Source organism: Arvicanthis niloticus, chromosome 4 (assembly GCF_011762505.2).
Source record: "Arvicanthis niloticus isolate mArvNil1 chromosome 4, mArvNil1.pat.X, whole genome shotgun sequence".
Classification (NCBI taxonomy): Eukaryota; Metazoa; Chordata; class Mammalia; order Rodentia; family Muridae; genus Arvicanthis; species Arvicanthis niloticus.
In genome coordinates, this window is record NC_047661.1 from 50,305,644 (window position 1) to 50,323,010 (window position 17,367).

A 17,367-nucleotide genomic window follows, 5' to 3' on the forward strand; every position below is an offset into this window, starting at 1 on the left:
AAAAAAGAAAACACATACCTAAGCTATGAAAAAGTATTCAATAGCTAATATCACAATTATTTTATTATTAAATGAGTTCTGTTATAAAAATCTTAGAAAGTTTAAATCTACTACATCCTTTCTGTATATTTTTTTTAAAACTTTATCTAATTAAAACTGTAACCCTGGCTGACCTAAAACTCCTAGAAATCTATCTGCTGCTGTCTCCCAAGTGCTGAAATTAAAGATATGTGCTATCATGCCTAGCCCTCCATAGTTAATTTTCTGTATAAAATATACAATTTACATATTACATAATATCTTTCCCGGCCGGGCGGTGGTGGCGCACGCCTTTAATCCCAGCACTTGGGAGGCAGAGGCAGGAGGATTTCGGAGTTCGAGGCTAGCCTGGTCTACAGAGTGAGTTCCAGGACAGCCAGGGATACACAGAGAAACCCTGTCTCTAAAAAAAAAAAAAAAAACCAAAAACCAAAACAAAACAAAACAAAACATAATATCTTTCCCTATTTTCTTTGGACAAACCACTACTGGTTTCTAATCCAAGATACAATAAGCCACCCCATCTAAAGAATTTTACAGGCAATGCTGTTTGGAAGCAGGATGATTCAAGAAGCTTGGCTGACCAAATACCAATGAAGATGTTATAAACTATAAATCCTACAATTATTGCACATGAAATTTAACATCCTTTTCACAAATAATGTGCTTTATTCTACTCTTTCTACTCTACCTTAACAATTCTATCCTAGTAGATAAATACCAATTACCCATGATAATAAAGACATCAAAAATGCAAGTGGAATCTTTTACTGTCCTTATTTATAACAGTCATTGTACTAGTTCTCTCAAGAGCTAAATGTAGCACCAGTTGTTGGCTTGCTTGATTGGTCTACTTAAATGGATCTTTGAATACTGCCCTTAACACCAGGAAGATGCTATACTATTGCTAGAATGATAGTGGTCACAAGTTTCAAAGATAATAAATGCATTACTAAAACCTGTGTTAGTAATAAACAACAACAAACATTTCACATACTATAGAGAACACTATTAGAACTTACCAAATTTAAATTCATCAATATACAAATTAGTATAGTGAACAGTAGCATAGACTAGACTCTTTTGGATCAGATCACAGGATGTTTAATGATCCTGTTAGAGAGTTTAGGGTGCTGGGCTACTTAGGTGAGCTGTTTTTGGGTTATAATCATCGGCAATGTTGTTACCAACAACCCATGTCATTTCTACAACAGCCTCAGATGCACTCCAATATCAGCATCACCATTCAGTGCCCCCTTTCATAGCCACCACACACACACACACATGCATGCACACATTCACACTAATAAGTATCAATTAAACACTAAACTAGGAGTATTACTACATGTATTAAAAATTTCCACTCACAGCAACATTCAACACCCAAATATCTCTATTTCATCATTTCCAAAAGAGCCAAAAATACAGTTTATTGGTGATGGTGTAGCTTAGTGGTAGAACATGTGCTTAGTATACCAAAGGCTCTAGGTTCGAAGCCAGAACCTCGTAACCATATTATAAAGAATAACATATTTTCTCTTAAGGCCTATAACATCTTATACTAAAAAGTTAATGCTATTAAGATATTTCTTAGAACCTAATTCCACAAACAAAAAGTACCACTTTATTAGTATTCTTAAAATACTTACTTTATTAATTTTCTCTTTGGGATGAGTGAGGAGTGCTGGGAAGTGTGAGAGAGCATCACAGTTTAAAACTACTTGTGTCTGCTCATCAGTTCCAGTGACAATGTTGCCCACAGCTCGCAGTGCAGCAGTCTGAAACAAGAGATGCAATGAGATGCTTGATATTAAGAACTCTTATCAACCAGTGTCAGGCAACCTAGTACAGATTCAGCCGCATATACAGTTTTGTCACTGCAACTAACCTATCCTTTCTGAGCACTGTATTTCAGGTACTGATCTAGGAACAACAGTGGAAAAAGGAAATATAAATACCAGGCCTTATGTAGCTCAAGTTATTTCAACAGAATTGATACCAGTAAAAGGGCAGTTTTAGATAATAATTACTACCATAAAGAAATACTATTCAGCTATTGAAAACAAGGACATCAAGAAACATATAGCTATTGACCTTAAGAGAAAAGATTTGAGTGGATGGTCGTCAGCTGACATTCATCCTAAAACCAGGTTCAGAACTAAATGTTTTAGTTAGAATAGATGACAGAGGTGCTGGTTAGTCAACAAAAGGATGGACTGGGTATTAGAACTATCCTGTACCTCACTGGTACAAATTGGCATAATTATGCTCTAATTGTATTTTGAGAGAAAAGTTTCATTTTAACAGGAAGGGTGATGTGTAGGAGGAGCTAGGGTAGGAGGAGTACTGAGAGGAAGAAAAGGAGTAAGAAGAGGAGAAGAAGAAAGAGAGGAAAAGCTAGGTGATGAAAGAGAGAAAGAGGGGGGAGACAGGGAGCCAGATGTTCAAGTATCTCCACTAGTCAAAGATAGTTGTTATATCTAGGTTGGTCAGTGGGTTACACCTCTGATTGAACAATTCCAAACTTATAAAGCCTATGATTAACATTATTTTTAAAAAAATGTATAAATGCAAAAAGGAAAAGGGGGCATGGGATAGGGGTTTTCTAAGGGGGGTGGGGGGGAATGGGGAAAGGGGATGGCATCTGAAGTGTAAATAAAATATCTAATAAAAAAAAAAAAAAAGAAAAGAAATTTGAAGGAGGTAACCCAGACCCAGAAAGGCACATGTGGTATGTACTCACTAATAAGTGGATATTAGCCATAATGTACAGGATAGCTATGCTACAATCCACAGACACAAAGGAACTAAGTAATAAGGGGGACCCAAGAGAGGATTGATGAATCTCACTGAGAAACAAAATAGTCATCGTCAGAGGTGGATAGAGGAAAGGAACTGGATGGGAGAAGGAATGGTGATGAAGGATCAGGTGTAAGGAGAGACGGAGAGAGGGGGCCAAAGACCTGGGATAGGGGAGGCTCTAGGGAGTTTATAAGGGTGACTCTAGCTTAAACTCTTAGCAGTGGGGGATGTGGAGCCTCAAGTAGCCACCTCCTGTAGACAGGTGGGACTTCCAGTGGAGGGAGGGAACATCAACCCATTCATAAAACCTTCAACCCAAAATGTGTCCTGTCTACACAATATGCAGGGATAAGATGAAGCAGAGACGGAGGAAATGGCTAATGACTGCCCCAAATTAAGACCCATTCCATGTGAGAGAGCCAATTCATGACATTATTAATGATATTCTGCTAAGTTGCAGAGAGGAACCTACATATCTTCTGAGAGGCTTCATCCAGCAGTAGATGAAAACAGATGCAGAGACCCATAGCCAATCATCTGGTGGAACTCAGGAATCTTGTGGGAGAGTCCGGGATAGAAGCGAGCAAACCAGAGGGGTCAAGAACACCAAAGAAGACCTACCAAGCCAACTAACCTGGGCCCATGGATCATAGAGACTGAATCATCAACCAAAGAGCATGCAGGGCTGAACCTAGGCCCCCTACACACTTGTAGCAGATATGCAGCATGGTCTTCATGTGAACCTCCTAACAACTGGAGCATATGTGTGTGTGTGTGTGTGTGTGTGTGTGTGTGTGTGTGTGTGTGTGTGTGTGGTGTGTGTGTGGGTGTCTGATTCTGTTGCTTGCCACTGGAGTGTGTGAGTGTGTGTGTGTGAGTGTGTGTGTGACTCTGTTGCCTGCCATTGGATCCCTTTCCTCTAACTGTACTGCCTGGTTGGGCCTCAGTAGGAGAGGATCTGCCTAGTCCTGCTGGAACTGGATGTCCCAGGGTGGGGTGGTACCCAAAGAGGGCTTCAGAGAGGGTAGTGGGGGGAGGGTTTATAAGAGTGCAACTAGGAAGAGAAGAGGGAAGGGGGCCATGATTGGGTGAATAAATAAATTAATAAGTGAATAAATAAATTAATAAAAAAAAGCAAGTAGTAATTTTCATGTTCAGTTAATTTTTCTATCCTCTAATTTTTCTTCCTATAAGACAAATGATTCAGCTGTTTAAACACACTAACTTATTATTTCAAGAGTAAGTAGTACTCTTGAAATTATTTCAAGAATTTAGTACTTATTAGCTCAATCCCAGGTCGCTGGTAACCACCATCTCTGTGTCTGTTAATCTGTATATTGGCTATATCTATATAAACAGAAACAAGTCACAGCACTTGGTGGTACTCATTTCTTTTTGAAGCCAAGTAATAATTGGCTGGGTATTAGTATCAGTTTGCTTCCATTTTGGGTCTATTATGAATAATGCAACTACAGGCACTTGTAGTAAAGTTTCTGAGTGGACAAGTACATATCCATACTTTTGAATACACAAAACAGTAGACATATGTGACACAGGACTCTGTGTTTCACTTTTAAGGACTGTCTACTCTAGTGCTGCCACAGCAATGTGGTACTTCTTTGTCCACATTGCTGTCTTTAACTGTAGCCATCCTCAATGTGAACGGTTCTCCAGTTCAACTCTTATTTCCTAATAACTACAGCTTTGGGGCATCTTTTTTCTTTTTTTTTTTTTCTTTTTTTTTTTTTTTTTTCTTTTTTTTGTTTTTTGAGACAGGGTTTCTCTGTGTAGCCCTGGCTGTCCTGGAGCTCACTCTGATGACCAGGCTGGCCTTGAACTCAGAAATCAGCCTGCCTCTGCCTCCCAAGTGCTGGGATTAAAGGTGTGCGCCACCACCGCCTAGCTGGGCATCTTTTTTCAACTGCTCACTGACCATTTTTAAGTCTTTCTTAGAAAGCTGTGCAAATCTTTTAGCCACTTTTTTGTTCTTTGTTTGTTTTTGTATTTATTTTTTTTTTTAATGTGTTAGATTTTATAGGTCTATATAGCATATAGGTCTGTGTACCACCTGGTACCTGAGGAAGCCAGAAGAAAGTGTTGGATCCTCTTGAACTGGAGTTACAAACAACTGAGAACTACCACAAGAGTGCGTTAGAATCAAATCTGGGTTGTCTGGAAGAGCAGTTACTACTCTTAGTTTCTGAGCCATCTCCCCAGCCCTAGGTTTTTAAAACATTTTAATTTTTGAAGAAGTCAGATACATGAAACAATATGCTAAATGAGATTATATCTAAAATTTTAGGGGGATTAAGGATACAGATTAAGCCTACATGACATGAAAGTTGAGAAGCTTAAGAAAATGTCTGTTAGTTACTGATAAAATATAAAGCATTAACTTTCTCTTAAGATTGCCCAAAAGAAAACTCCAAGCCCTATACTAAAAGCCATAATTCTAAGGCCAGTATTAAAACTAAAGAAATACTGTTTGATTTTTTGGTGTGTGTGTGTGTCTGTGTATGTGTGTGTATGTGTACAGTTTCATGTAGCTCAGGCTAGCTGTGTGATCTTCCTACAACCTCTACTTTGAAAGTGCTGGGAATCATGGGTCTGTGCTACCAGGCCTTAGGTAAAGTAAAAATAAAATAAAAACAACAAAAATAAAAACAACAAACTTATCAGTTGTAAATTTGGGTTTGGCTCAGCAGATGAGAGTTCTTACTAAATCAAATCTTCAGAAACCTTATTAAAGAGCCAGTCAAGTTCATGTGTCCACTGTGTCCCTAGTACAGTGGGGATGCTGACAGGATACCCAATGTCCTCTTCTGGTTTCTTGGTGCATACCTGGTATGTGTGTGTGTACGCGTGCATGCATACATCACACATATGCACAAAAGATGCAAATTTAATAATAAACATGTAACAAAAATATTTATAATAAATCATACTTTTTTTAAAAAACACTTTTTTTAAAAAAAAAGATTCATTTATTTTATATATATGAATACACTGTAGCTGTCACACACCAGAAGAGGGCATTGGTTCCCATTACAGATGATTGTTGGCCACCATGTAGTTGCTGGGAATTGAACTCAGGACCTCTGGAAGAGCAGTCTTCCAAGGTTAAGCACTCTTAACCGCTGAGCCATCTCTCCAGCCCTAAATCATACATTTTTAAATAACTTGTATTGGTCAATCTTTCTGAATTAGCTATTTTTTTTTTCTTTTTTTGGTTTTTGATTAGCCATTTTTTTAGCTTTAAAGAAGAAAACTTATTTATTTATTTATTTATTTATTTATTTTATTTAGTTTGTATACACATGTATATGAGCTTGACATCAATGTGTTTTCCTCTGTTGCTTTCCATGTGTGTGTACGTGTGTGTGTGTGTATATATATGTGTGTGCGTGTGCGTGTGCGCGTGCGCGTGTGTATGTTGAGGTAAGTTCTCTCACTGAGCCTGGAGCTTACTGTGCTACCAGAATCCTCCTCCACCTCCTTAGTGCTGGGCTTACAGCAGAAACTGCCACATCAGCTATTATGCAGGTGCTCAGGATGTGGACTGGTCCTCATGCTTGAACTTTATCCAGTGAGCCATTTCTTGAGCACTTTTTAAACTTTAAATGAATGTATTTCCATTGTTAACTACACACTAGTATTACTTGAAGAGCTAGCTTAAGTTTGTAGGGAATATAATGGTATTATGTCTAGGAGCTAAAGAAGGGAAAGAAAAACATTTTTTTCCCTTTAAGCTTCATGGTTAATTCTAATGTCCAGCAAAGGGCAAGAAAAAGTAACTTAGGCTAACTGCTTTCCTTAGATAACTGCTTTGTCAACTTTAGATCGTTGTAAGATTAAAAATCATTATTTACCTTAAAAAGGTAGGGAAGGCTTTCTGATATTACTTTACCTCTGCAGTTTGACTATCATTGTGTGTGTGTGTGTGAGTATGTGCATGCATGTGCCTAAATGTGTTTGCGTGTATGTGTGTTACAGCAGAGGCTGAACTTTGTACAAGTTACGCAAATGTTGGACAACTGAGCTATATCCTCAGCTCTCATTTTTTTTTAGCTTTTTATAGATGGAGGCTCACTGAGATAGAGTCTGTGAGAGGACTAAAATATAGAGAAAGAATTAGGAAGTCCTTAAACTGCATATCAGTTCAAATCCTTTATCTAGATAAGTATCAGACAAATATCAGTAAGTCAGTGTTAACCAAATTGCTGATGAGTAAAAATAGATGCTTTCACAGGAGTGGATGGGAAAGGAGCGGGAAAAAGCAAACAAGAATGGCTTCAGATGCCACTCAAGGTGCTACACTAAATCATGCTTCTTGGTATTAAAAGTCGGTTCTTCACAGTAAGGTCTCCCTGTCTGGCAGGGAGGGGCAGTTCTTAATGAACTGTACTAGTTTTATCTCGTTTTCTCTACCTTTAAAACTAAGATAAAATAACTCACCCTTTCCCATCAAAAACACATTACATTGTTAGGTGAAAAATATGCTTTAATTTTTTTTTTAAAGCTGCTAATCTTTGAATGTCATGCTTAATGGTGAGAAAATCCCAACGTAATCAAAATAAACCTACCTGAACTTTAACTTCCTGGTGGCTGAGTAGCGGAACCAAGTGAGGAACTATTCCGGAGTCTATTACCATCTGTATCTGTTCATTGCCAGCATCCGTAAGGTAAGACAGGGCCCAGACAGTATCTACCAGTATCTAAAAGTAAAAGAAAAGTTCAAATAGTTCAGTATTTTTTTATTTTAATATTTCCTTTTGATTTATCTTGGGGGGTGGGGGGGAGCGAGGCATAGGATTTTGAAACAGGGTTTCCCTATGTGCAGCTCTAGCTGTGGTGGAACTTGCTCTGTAGACCAGGCTGGCCTCAAACTTAGAGATCTACCTGACTTTACCTTCTGAATGCTGGAATTAAAGATATACACCACCACAATTAGCTATTTTAATAATTCTTAATCATAATGTGAGATCTTTCTCTTCTTGCTTCAACTCACTAGAACATCAATCTCTATTCAGTAACTTTGCTAAGATGCATAAGTTAATTATAGTCCAAAACCCATATCAGTATCTAATCTTAATTCAGCAAACTACACATGCAGACTAAACAGCATATTAAATCAACCAACCAACCACAGATAAAGATCAAGCCAAGGAATATATAAAAACAGTAACTCCTGAAAAAAATAATTACTTCATATCACTGCTATTATGGAGAAAGAGAGGCTTTTTGATTAATTTATAATAATGATGATGCTATGACACACTTAAGTCATGTGTAGTGTGTGATCTTTCTTTGTATTTTAAACCCTACTTCAAATTATGGCCAAAGGACAGTAGGTTGAAAAGACAGTAAAATGTGATATTAAAATAACACAATTGTTTATAAAAAAAAAAAAAAAACTCCCTCAGGAATAGCAACTCTATCTGGAACTCCAACATTCTTTGAACTCTGTATCAAAAGGCAGAAGTTTAAAACCTTTTCAATTCCTAACCAATATTATGATAAGGCAGAGGGGGAAACAGCATAGTCATAGCTCCTTTGGAAATCTAAGAAAGCAGTTGAGCACAGTGGTGGATCCTGTAACTGCTCTCAGAAAACGAGGAATGAAGAACAGTGCAAAGCCTTCCTCAGTTACATACTGAACAGGGTCGGGGCAGAGGCATTCAAGAAAGTTCTAAAGATACACACAAATACCTTTTTTTCCCCTTAAAGAAAAAGAAGCCAGCAAACAGCCAACCATGGTGGTGCATATGGCAGCTTTAGGCAAAAGGATTTTGACAGACAATAGCCTGTGCCATATACTAAGATCCTGCCTTGATAAGCAAAACAGAACACCAAATGAAAGAATTTTTACAAAGTGGTATAAACATACGTAAAACAATTACATTTCAATTTACAAATAAAGATTTTTAACTAGAGTTTCATCATAGGCTAAAATTTGTTGACAAAGGCAAAAAATTCAAGTTACTTGATCTTGACTATATATAAAAACTTGATATATTCTCTGAAGGTCCAATGTTAAACAAATTGTTAATGTACCTAGATCCAATTCTTCTTCAAATCCAACTAGAAATCTTGCCTATTTGTATCTGACCAAGTTTATAAGTTCTCTAATTATAACTACAATATACTTTCACTTTTTACTTCTTTGATGGATAATTTAAGAGTGAATAGTTCTAACTTAAGAAGGCTATATATACGGTAATATTATTTAGTAAATGATACAGTATTTGTGAAAGAGTCCTAAAGAGAAAAATTCAAACAAAAAATTAATATTCAAGATTCATTAAAAGTAAAACACTGAAGCACAAGCTCATATTGTGGTGAACAAACAAGAGTTAGGTAAACAAGTGGAAAGAAAAAGTCGTTTGATATTCCAATAGTTACCAACGTTCTTGCAAAGCTCTGAGAAACAGAACACTGAAATCTGTATTTATACAAAGAACTTTGCTATAACTGGAGAAATAAGACTGAAAAATGGAACCGAGGAACAACAGATCTTCATAATTTTTCATATATATACATATATACATACATACATATACATACACACATGTATATATGACAAATAGTCTGATATACACACACACATATATACATATACATGTATTAGTATTTAAGCTAAATATTCACTTATGCTTCAGTGTTCAAAAATACAACCATGTGTATATATTCTCAAAAGCCAGACTGCCAGAGGGGGTAACCATAAATGTCATGAACAATCAATCATGATAACAAGAGATAACTAACTGCATTTTTATAACAGGTTTGATTCCTCACCAAAACTACAGAAACAGAGTAAATGTAAACAAATATGTACCTCAATTCTTAAAATAGTAAAGTATGAGAGAATACACTTACACATTGTTTTCAGTTCTCTCCTATATCATAGTGGGAGTCCAGCACATATACATACATACACACATTAATATACAAAGAAAAGAATTTACTCACATTTACATCTGTGTGATGAATTAATACACAAAGAGCTGGAAGAATCTGAGGAGAGAAATATGTACAACTTAAACATACACCTATTGGGGGGAATTGGGGTAAGGGAATAAAATCTGAAATGTAAATATAATATCCAATAAAAAAATGTGTGCAAAAAAAATCCCATATACTGATTAAAAGAAAAAAACATATAATGGTATCTAACCATTTTTTTTTTCTTTTGTTTACCTCCTGAATTGTCTCCATTGGTGGTGGTGGGTCTTTGTGGCGACATAAGTTGACCATAACCCAGGTAACATTTCTTAAGAATGTTATAGGGATAGATGGACTTATGAATGAAAGCAGAGGTTTTACAACTCCAAGGCTTATCACATAATCTCTACACTGAGGTCCATCACCTGTAGAAAAGATTAATTTAAAATTGAGATAAATCAACACTAAGCTTTTTCAGAAAACATAAAGCATTAGGTATAATTATACAGCTACTACTATTTTAATAAGATTTCTTTAGTTTTATATAAAAATATTAACAAGTAGATATTCTAGGTCTTTGAGCCAAGAGAACCAATGTAGTTTTACTCCTATCTATCTGTGTCTGTATAAGCTGCTCACTTACAGGATGTTCCTAAGATGCAGCAGCCCAAGAATCCTTTCAAATACCTTGAGCAGACATGTTATTGTTACTTCAATGATTTGTTCAGTTTAACAAGCTTTCAAATTAATACAATATATGTCCAAATAACTATTGAGAAAATGAATGCAGAATTCATATATATGGTATGATTCAACAGTGTCTAGTGGGGTGGCACAAGTCTAATTCCAGTGTTTTGGAGGTAGAGTCAGAATGGAGATAGGTTTAGCAACATAATGAGTTCAAAGTCAGCCTAGGATATATGAGACTCACTATCAAAAGCAAAACTAAACAACTCACAAGAAAAAAAAACTTTCTTGCACTACAATATCTGGTGATGCATTTAATTCCAAAATGTAATTAGAGAATAAAAATGCAAAAACAAATATAATGTTTCTTTAATACAGTGGTTCTCTACCTGAGGGGGTCACAAAACCTTTAACGGGGGATGTCACATATCAGATACCCTGTATATCAGCTATTTACAATTCATAACAGTAGCAAAATTACAGTTATGAAGTAGTAACAAAAATAATTTTTAAAAGATTTATTATATGTATATGAATATGAATATGGTAGTCCTCAATCACACCAGAAGAGGGCATCAGATTCTATTACAGATAGTTGTGAGCCACCATGTGATTGCTGGGAACTGAACTCAGAACCTCTGGAAGAGCAGTCAGTGCTCTTAACCATTGAGCCATCTCTCCAACTCCCTCCATAAAATAATAATCCATAAAATAATTTTATGGTTGGGGTTGTGGTGGTTTAAATATGTTTGGCTCAAGGAGTGGCACTATTAGGTATAGCCTTGTTGGAATAGGTGTGGCCTTACTGGAGGAAGTATGTCACTGTGAGAGTGGGCAAAGAGACCCTCCTCCTAACCATGTAGGAGCCAGTCTTCTCCTAGTAACCTTCAGATGAAGATGTAGAACTCTCAGCTCCCTGTACCATGCCTGCCTGGATGCTGCCATGTTCCTGCCTTGATAATGGACTGAACCCCTGAACCTGTAAGCCAGCCCCAATTAAATGTTGTTGTTCTAAGAGTTATCTTGGTCATGGTGTGTGTCCACAGCAGTAAAACCCTAACTAAGACAGTGGTCATCATAACATGATGGTCAAAGCATTAGGAAGGCTGATGACAACCACTTTAACAGCTTTATACCTACAGCTTGATGCAAGAGTAAAGGAGGGAGGCATCCAGATATGTAACATCCTTTCTAAAAGCAGTGTAATCTACACTAGTAAGTTCATAGAGTATGCTGCTCACAAAAAACCTCAAGCACAACATTTTCAAGTTGGATCTAAAAGGGGCAATAAAGAGATATTGAAACAATGCTAAATACTTACATTCAAGTAATTGTGGTGGCACATAGCTATAATCTCTAAATTCAAGAGACTGAGGCAGGAAAAGTGCTCAGAGTTCGATGTAACCTGGGTTACAGTCAGCCAAGGAGACACAGCAAGACAATGTCTCAAAACAAACAAGCAATACCCTCCATGTAAGAACAATAAAGACCCTGTGACAAGTGTTTAGGGATGTTGAGATGGCTTGGTGAGTAAAGGTGCTTGTTAAAACCCTGAGTTCAATATCCCCAGAATACTCATGAAAGGAAGATGCCATCTGCCTCATGTTGTTCTCTAATCTTTACATGTATGCTACAATATACATGTAAACATGCATACATACATACACACAAAGCAAAATGTCTTAATTTTAAAATAATGTCCGGAAACCTCATTTATCAAAAAAAAAAAAAAAAAAAAAAAAAAAAAAAAAAAAAAAAATCCCTTAAAAGGGATTTCTAAGATTTCCAAGCCAGATTTCAGGATTTTCCCAATTATTGATTCTCTGGGGATGGGGTGGGGTTGCTTTCGTTTTTTTTGAGACAGGGTTTCTTTGTATGGCTTTGGCTATTCTGGAACTTGCTATGTAAACCTCAAACTTACAGAGATCCAACTGCCTCTGCCTCCTGAGTGCTGGGATTAAAGGAGTGCGGAACCACAACCAGGTAGTTCTCTGATTTTTTTAGATAGTTAGATAGTGTCTTGCTATGTAGTACAGGCTAGTCTTGAACTCTCAGCATTTCTCCTGCATCAGTCTCCATGAGTACTGGGATTAGTTCTTTGAATTTTTAAGTTTGAGTTAATACAGCCTCCAGTAAACAGACTTGGTGGTGTAGTCTTGCAATCCCAGCACTTGGGGGGTAGGGATTCTCCAGCTGAGGTAAGAGGATCATGAGTTTCAGGCTAGCCAGGTTACCACAAGTAAACAAAAATGCCTCTAGTTTAAAAAAAGGCTCAACTCCTGGCCCGGAACACTGGTTCCTTCCTGTCTGGGCCAGAGCACTGAGCAGATCTTGGGTGGCAGCTCTGTCCCCAACATCCAAGAACCCAGAGGAAGCAGGGATCCCAGGCGCTCTAATTTGGACAGTGTCTTAGAAACTAGTTCTCAGATCTGAGGCCTAGATCAGACCTCTGCCAGGTCTGCTGTTGTGTGGACCCCGGATTCCACCTGAGACATACTGGAAGTTCCACTCAATCCAGATCCACAGAGGAACAAATGAACTCAGAGCTTCAGACAACGTATCCTGAGATATTCTAGAGGAGACACTGCACCCAGAACAGCAGACACCTAGCTGGACTACTACCTTGGAGGCACCATATCCTGAGGCATCCTAGAGGTACCACTATAATCAGTGCAGCTGGAAAAGATCACAGAGACATCTGGACCCCTAGGAGATCAGACACAAGCTAGATAACTAGAAAGACAGGCTTCAGTCAGAGACAGCAAGTACAGGCAGCACTAGAGTTAACCAGATGGCAAAAGGCAAGAGCAAGAACGTAAGCAACAGAAACCAAAGTTACATGGCATCATCAGAACCCAGCTCCCCCCATCAGAGCAATCCCTGAACACCCCATCACACCAGAAAAGCAGGAATCAGAATTAAAATCACTTCTCATGATGATGATAGAGGGCTTTAAGAAAGACATAAATAACACTCTCAAAGAACTTAAGGAGAGCACTGGTAGACAGATAGAAACCCTTAAAGAGGAAACACAAAAATCCCTTAAGGAATTTCAAGAAAATGCAACCAAACGGGAAAAGGAATTAAACAGAACCATGCAGGATCTAAAAATGGAAGTAGAAACAATAAAGAAATCACAAAGGGACAATACCCTGGAGATAGAAAACCTAAAAAAACGATCAGGAGTCATAGATACAAGTATCACCAACAGAATACAAGAGATGGAAGAGAGAATCTCATGTGCAGAAGATACCATGGAAAACATTGACACAACTGTCAAAGAAAATGCAAAATACAAAAAGCTACTAACCCAAAATATACAAGAAATCCAAGACACAATGAGAAGGCCAAACCTAAGGATAATAGGTATAGATGAGGGGGAAGACTCCCAACTAAAAGGACCAGTAAATATCCTCAACAAAATTATAGAGGAAAACTTCCCTAACCTAAAGAAAGAGATGTCCATAAATATACAAGAAGCTTACAGAACTCCAAATAGTTTAGACCAGAAAAGAAATACTTCCCGCCATATAATAGTCAAAACATCAAATGTACAAAACAAAGAAAAAATACTAAAAGCAGTAAGGGAAAAAGGCAAAGTAACATATAAAGGCAGACCTATAAGAATTACACCAGACTTCTCACCAGAGACCATAAAAGCCAGAAGATCCTGGACCGATATCATACAGACCCTAAGAGAACACAAATGCCAGCCCAGTCTACTATATCCAGCAAAACTCTCAATCATTATTGATGGAGAAACCAAAATATTCCATGACAAATCCAAATTTACACAGTATCTCAACACAAATCCAGCACTTCAAAGAATAATTGGTGGAAAACTCCAACACAAGGAGGGAAACTACAACCTAGAAAAAGCAAGAAAGTAATCTTCCAAAAACCCCAAAAGAAGATAGTTACACAAACATATCTCCACGGATGTTAGCCCAAAAGCTTGGATTATCGAAGACTCAACCCACAGACCACATGAAACTCATGAAGAAGGAAGACCAAGAGGGGATGCCTCAGTTCTACTTAGAATGAGAAATAAAAATGCTCAAGGGAGCAAATAGGGAAACAAAACATGGAACAGAAACTGAAGGAGGGGCCACCAGGAGACCTTTCCACCTGGGTATTCACCCCATGTACAGCCACCTAATCTAAACACTGTTGTGGATGGCTGGAAGTGCATAACGTGAGGAACATGATATAGCTGTCTCCTTAGAGGTCAGCCAAAGACTAAAACACTCAGAGGACAATGTTCACAATTAACCACTGATATGATCAGGGGTTTCCCAATGGAGAACTTAGTGAGAGGACTGAAGGAGCAGAAAGGGTTATTGACCCCAGGTGGAAAGCAACAATACCAAACAACCAGAGCCCCCCAGGGTCTAAACCACCAGCCTGGGAACACATAGAGAGGGACCCAAGACTCCAGAGGTATATGTAGGGGAGGATGGCCCTGTCAGACATAGGTGGGAGAGGAGTTTCTTGGTCCCATAAAAAAAAAATGAATGAAAAATGAATGAATGAACACACAGTGGGGGGGGGGGGGTTGTGAGGGCGGGGAGGGGATAGTGAGGGGGGTAGGTGTGGTCACTGCCTCATAGAAGCATGAGGAGGGGGATGGGATAGGAGGTTTCTGGGTGGTGGGAGGAAGTAGGCTAAGGGGATAAAATCTGAAACGTAAATACTACAACCAATTTTAAGAAGCGGGAAAAAAAAAAGTCTTCAGAACCAACATCTTTAAAAAAAAAATGTCAGCGCCCTGGGGGTGGAAATTTTTTTTTTCTTGATACTAAAACTTGTTCTGAGAATTGTATATTGCAGAATACACAGCCTTGGTGTATCTACTCATCAAGCATACTGAGCAGACCTGCCCAAACCTCTGATGTCCTGGAATTCCATCTGGATTCAGTGAAGACACAGCATCAGAGGCTTATCAACTTACTCTCCCACCCACCCCTCTTCTAAAATCTCAACGCCCTTAATCAGCTTGAAGAAGTTAAAGAAGAGTCAGCGCCCCTATTCCCTGAGCTTGGGGACTAATGTGGTTAATAATGGTCTGTCTTTCTAGGGACAAGTAGTGGTTTTGTTGGAACAGGGGGGATTAGCTAGGACTTACTGCATAGCCATAACCTACTGGTAGAAATCTGTATACTTATTATCAAGATAAAGTTATAAATTCTTAAATGGTACAAAATTTACTTTGATCTCAAATTTAAGGTTTTCATTGGTACGAGCCTCTTATTAATATAAAAATGAGATGAATATTGATACACTCATGGGCATTGTGCCTGTATAACACATTTAGGAATACAATGCCTAGACCCAGCCCTTTTTTAACTTTTTTTAACTGATTTGGGATGGTTAACCTATGAGTTAAGGGACTATAGCAAATTCATATTTTTGAGTTTATTGTTAGGGTGTTTTCCATATTTTATTTAGAAATAGCTGAGAGGAGTGAACAGACAACAGTCCAGGTTACCTTACATGGATAGTTGGTTTTCAAAACATCAGAAGTCCATAGAACTGATGCTACAAATATTTATATATTAATGTTCATATTGATTAGAGACCTGTCTGCTCCTGACAGCTTCCTGTCGTGGATTCTAAGAAGAAATTGAGCATCCTTGGAGTTACTCCAGTTGTGTGGTAACAGCCACTAGGCAAGAATTGCCTCTCTCCATCTACAGACAAATTACTGTCCAGAAAAGGACACACATGCAGAATAGTCGACTGATTATATCTGCCTAGACAGAGTAATCAGTCCTTAATAATCCTGCATCACCAAGGTCTGTCAGATGATTCTGGGCCAGAAGGCTGAAGATTTGATGCTCCAACGTTCGGTAGTATAGGGGCTTTTCAGGTGTTCAGAGGTCTCTATAAATTGGCTAAGTTTTAGAAGCTATGCTTTGTGCTTCCCACAATTATAGTTAACTCAGTCATTCTGGATTTCTGACGGGGTTGAAAACTTATAGCTATTTATCGTAAGAGAAAAGATTTGAGTGGATGGTCGTCAGCTGACATTCATCCTAAAACCAGGTTCAGAACTAAATGTTTTAGTTAGGATAGATGACAGAGGTGCTGGTTAGTCAACAAAAGGATGGACTGGGTATTAGGACTATCTTGTACCTCACTGGTACAAATTGGCATAATTATGCTCTAATTGTATTTTGAGAGAAAAGTTTCATTTTAACAGGAAGGGTGATGTGTAGGAGGAGCTAAGGTAGGAGGAGTACTGAGAGCAAGAAAAGGAGTAAGAAGAGGAGGAGAAGAAGGATAGGAGAAGCTAGGTGGTGAAAGAGAGAAAGAGGGGGGAGACAGGGAGGCAGATATTTATGTATCTCCACCAGTCAAAGATAGTTGTTATAGCTAGGTCGGTCAGTGGGTTACACCTCTGATTGAACAATTCCAAACTTATAACGCTTATGATTAACATTATTTAAAAAAAAAAGTATAAATGCAAAAAGGAAAAGGGGGCATGTGATAGGGGATTTCTAAGGGGGGTGGGGAGGAATGGGGAAAGGGGATGGCATCTGAAGTGTAAATAAAATATCTAAAAAAAAAAAGGCTCAAATAATAATAGAATTATACATTACTAAATTTTAATCTTATACAAAGTTTTTAGACTTCTCAAGTATGCTACAAAAAGAAAAATTATTTTAATTAATTACTACTACTGTTATTCTTAGATGGAGAAAGTAAGATGGACACCAATATAAAAAAATCTAAATAATTTATATATTTTATAAAACCTTTAATTAAGAGTTGACTACCAACAAAAAGCTATCATGGTGATGTAAGCAACAAACATACTCCTGTTTATTGTTACTTTACACTCATAGCATCAGTCACATAATTAAATCTCTACACAATTTCATATAAACTGGAAAT

General features: G+C 37.7%; 1 protein-coding gene and 1 non-coding gene across 4 annotated transcripts in view; both read right to left on the reverse strand.

The window, feature by feature from the left end:
• The window catches only part of Kpna4 (karyopherin subunit alpha 4), a 58,124-nt gene that overhangs the window by 12,435 nt on the left and 28,322 nt on the right, over positions 1 to 17,367 (reverse strand). For all 3 annotated transcript variants that reach the window (XM_076932500.1, XM_034499984.2, XM_076932501.1), the window contains 4 exons: positions 10,039 to 10,208; positions 9,811 to 9,855; positions 7,425 to 7,556; positions 1,689 to 1,817 (listed from right to left, as the gene is read on the reverse strand). In XM_076932500.1, coding sequence (XP_076788615.1) covers positions 1,689 to 1,817; positions 7,425 to 7,556; positions 9,811 to 9,855; positions 10,039 to 10,208 — 476 coding nt within the window. The remainder of the gene's footprint in view (positions 1 to 1,688; positions 1,818 to 7,424; positions 7,557 to 9,810; positions 9,856 to 10,038; positions 10,209 to 17,367) is intronic.
• Positions 1,123 to 1,449, reverse strand: LOC117708063 (small Cajal body-specific RNA 7). The gene has a single exon (XR_004606777.1).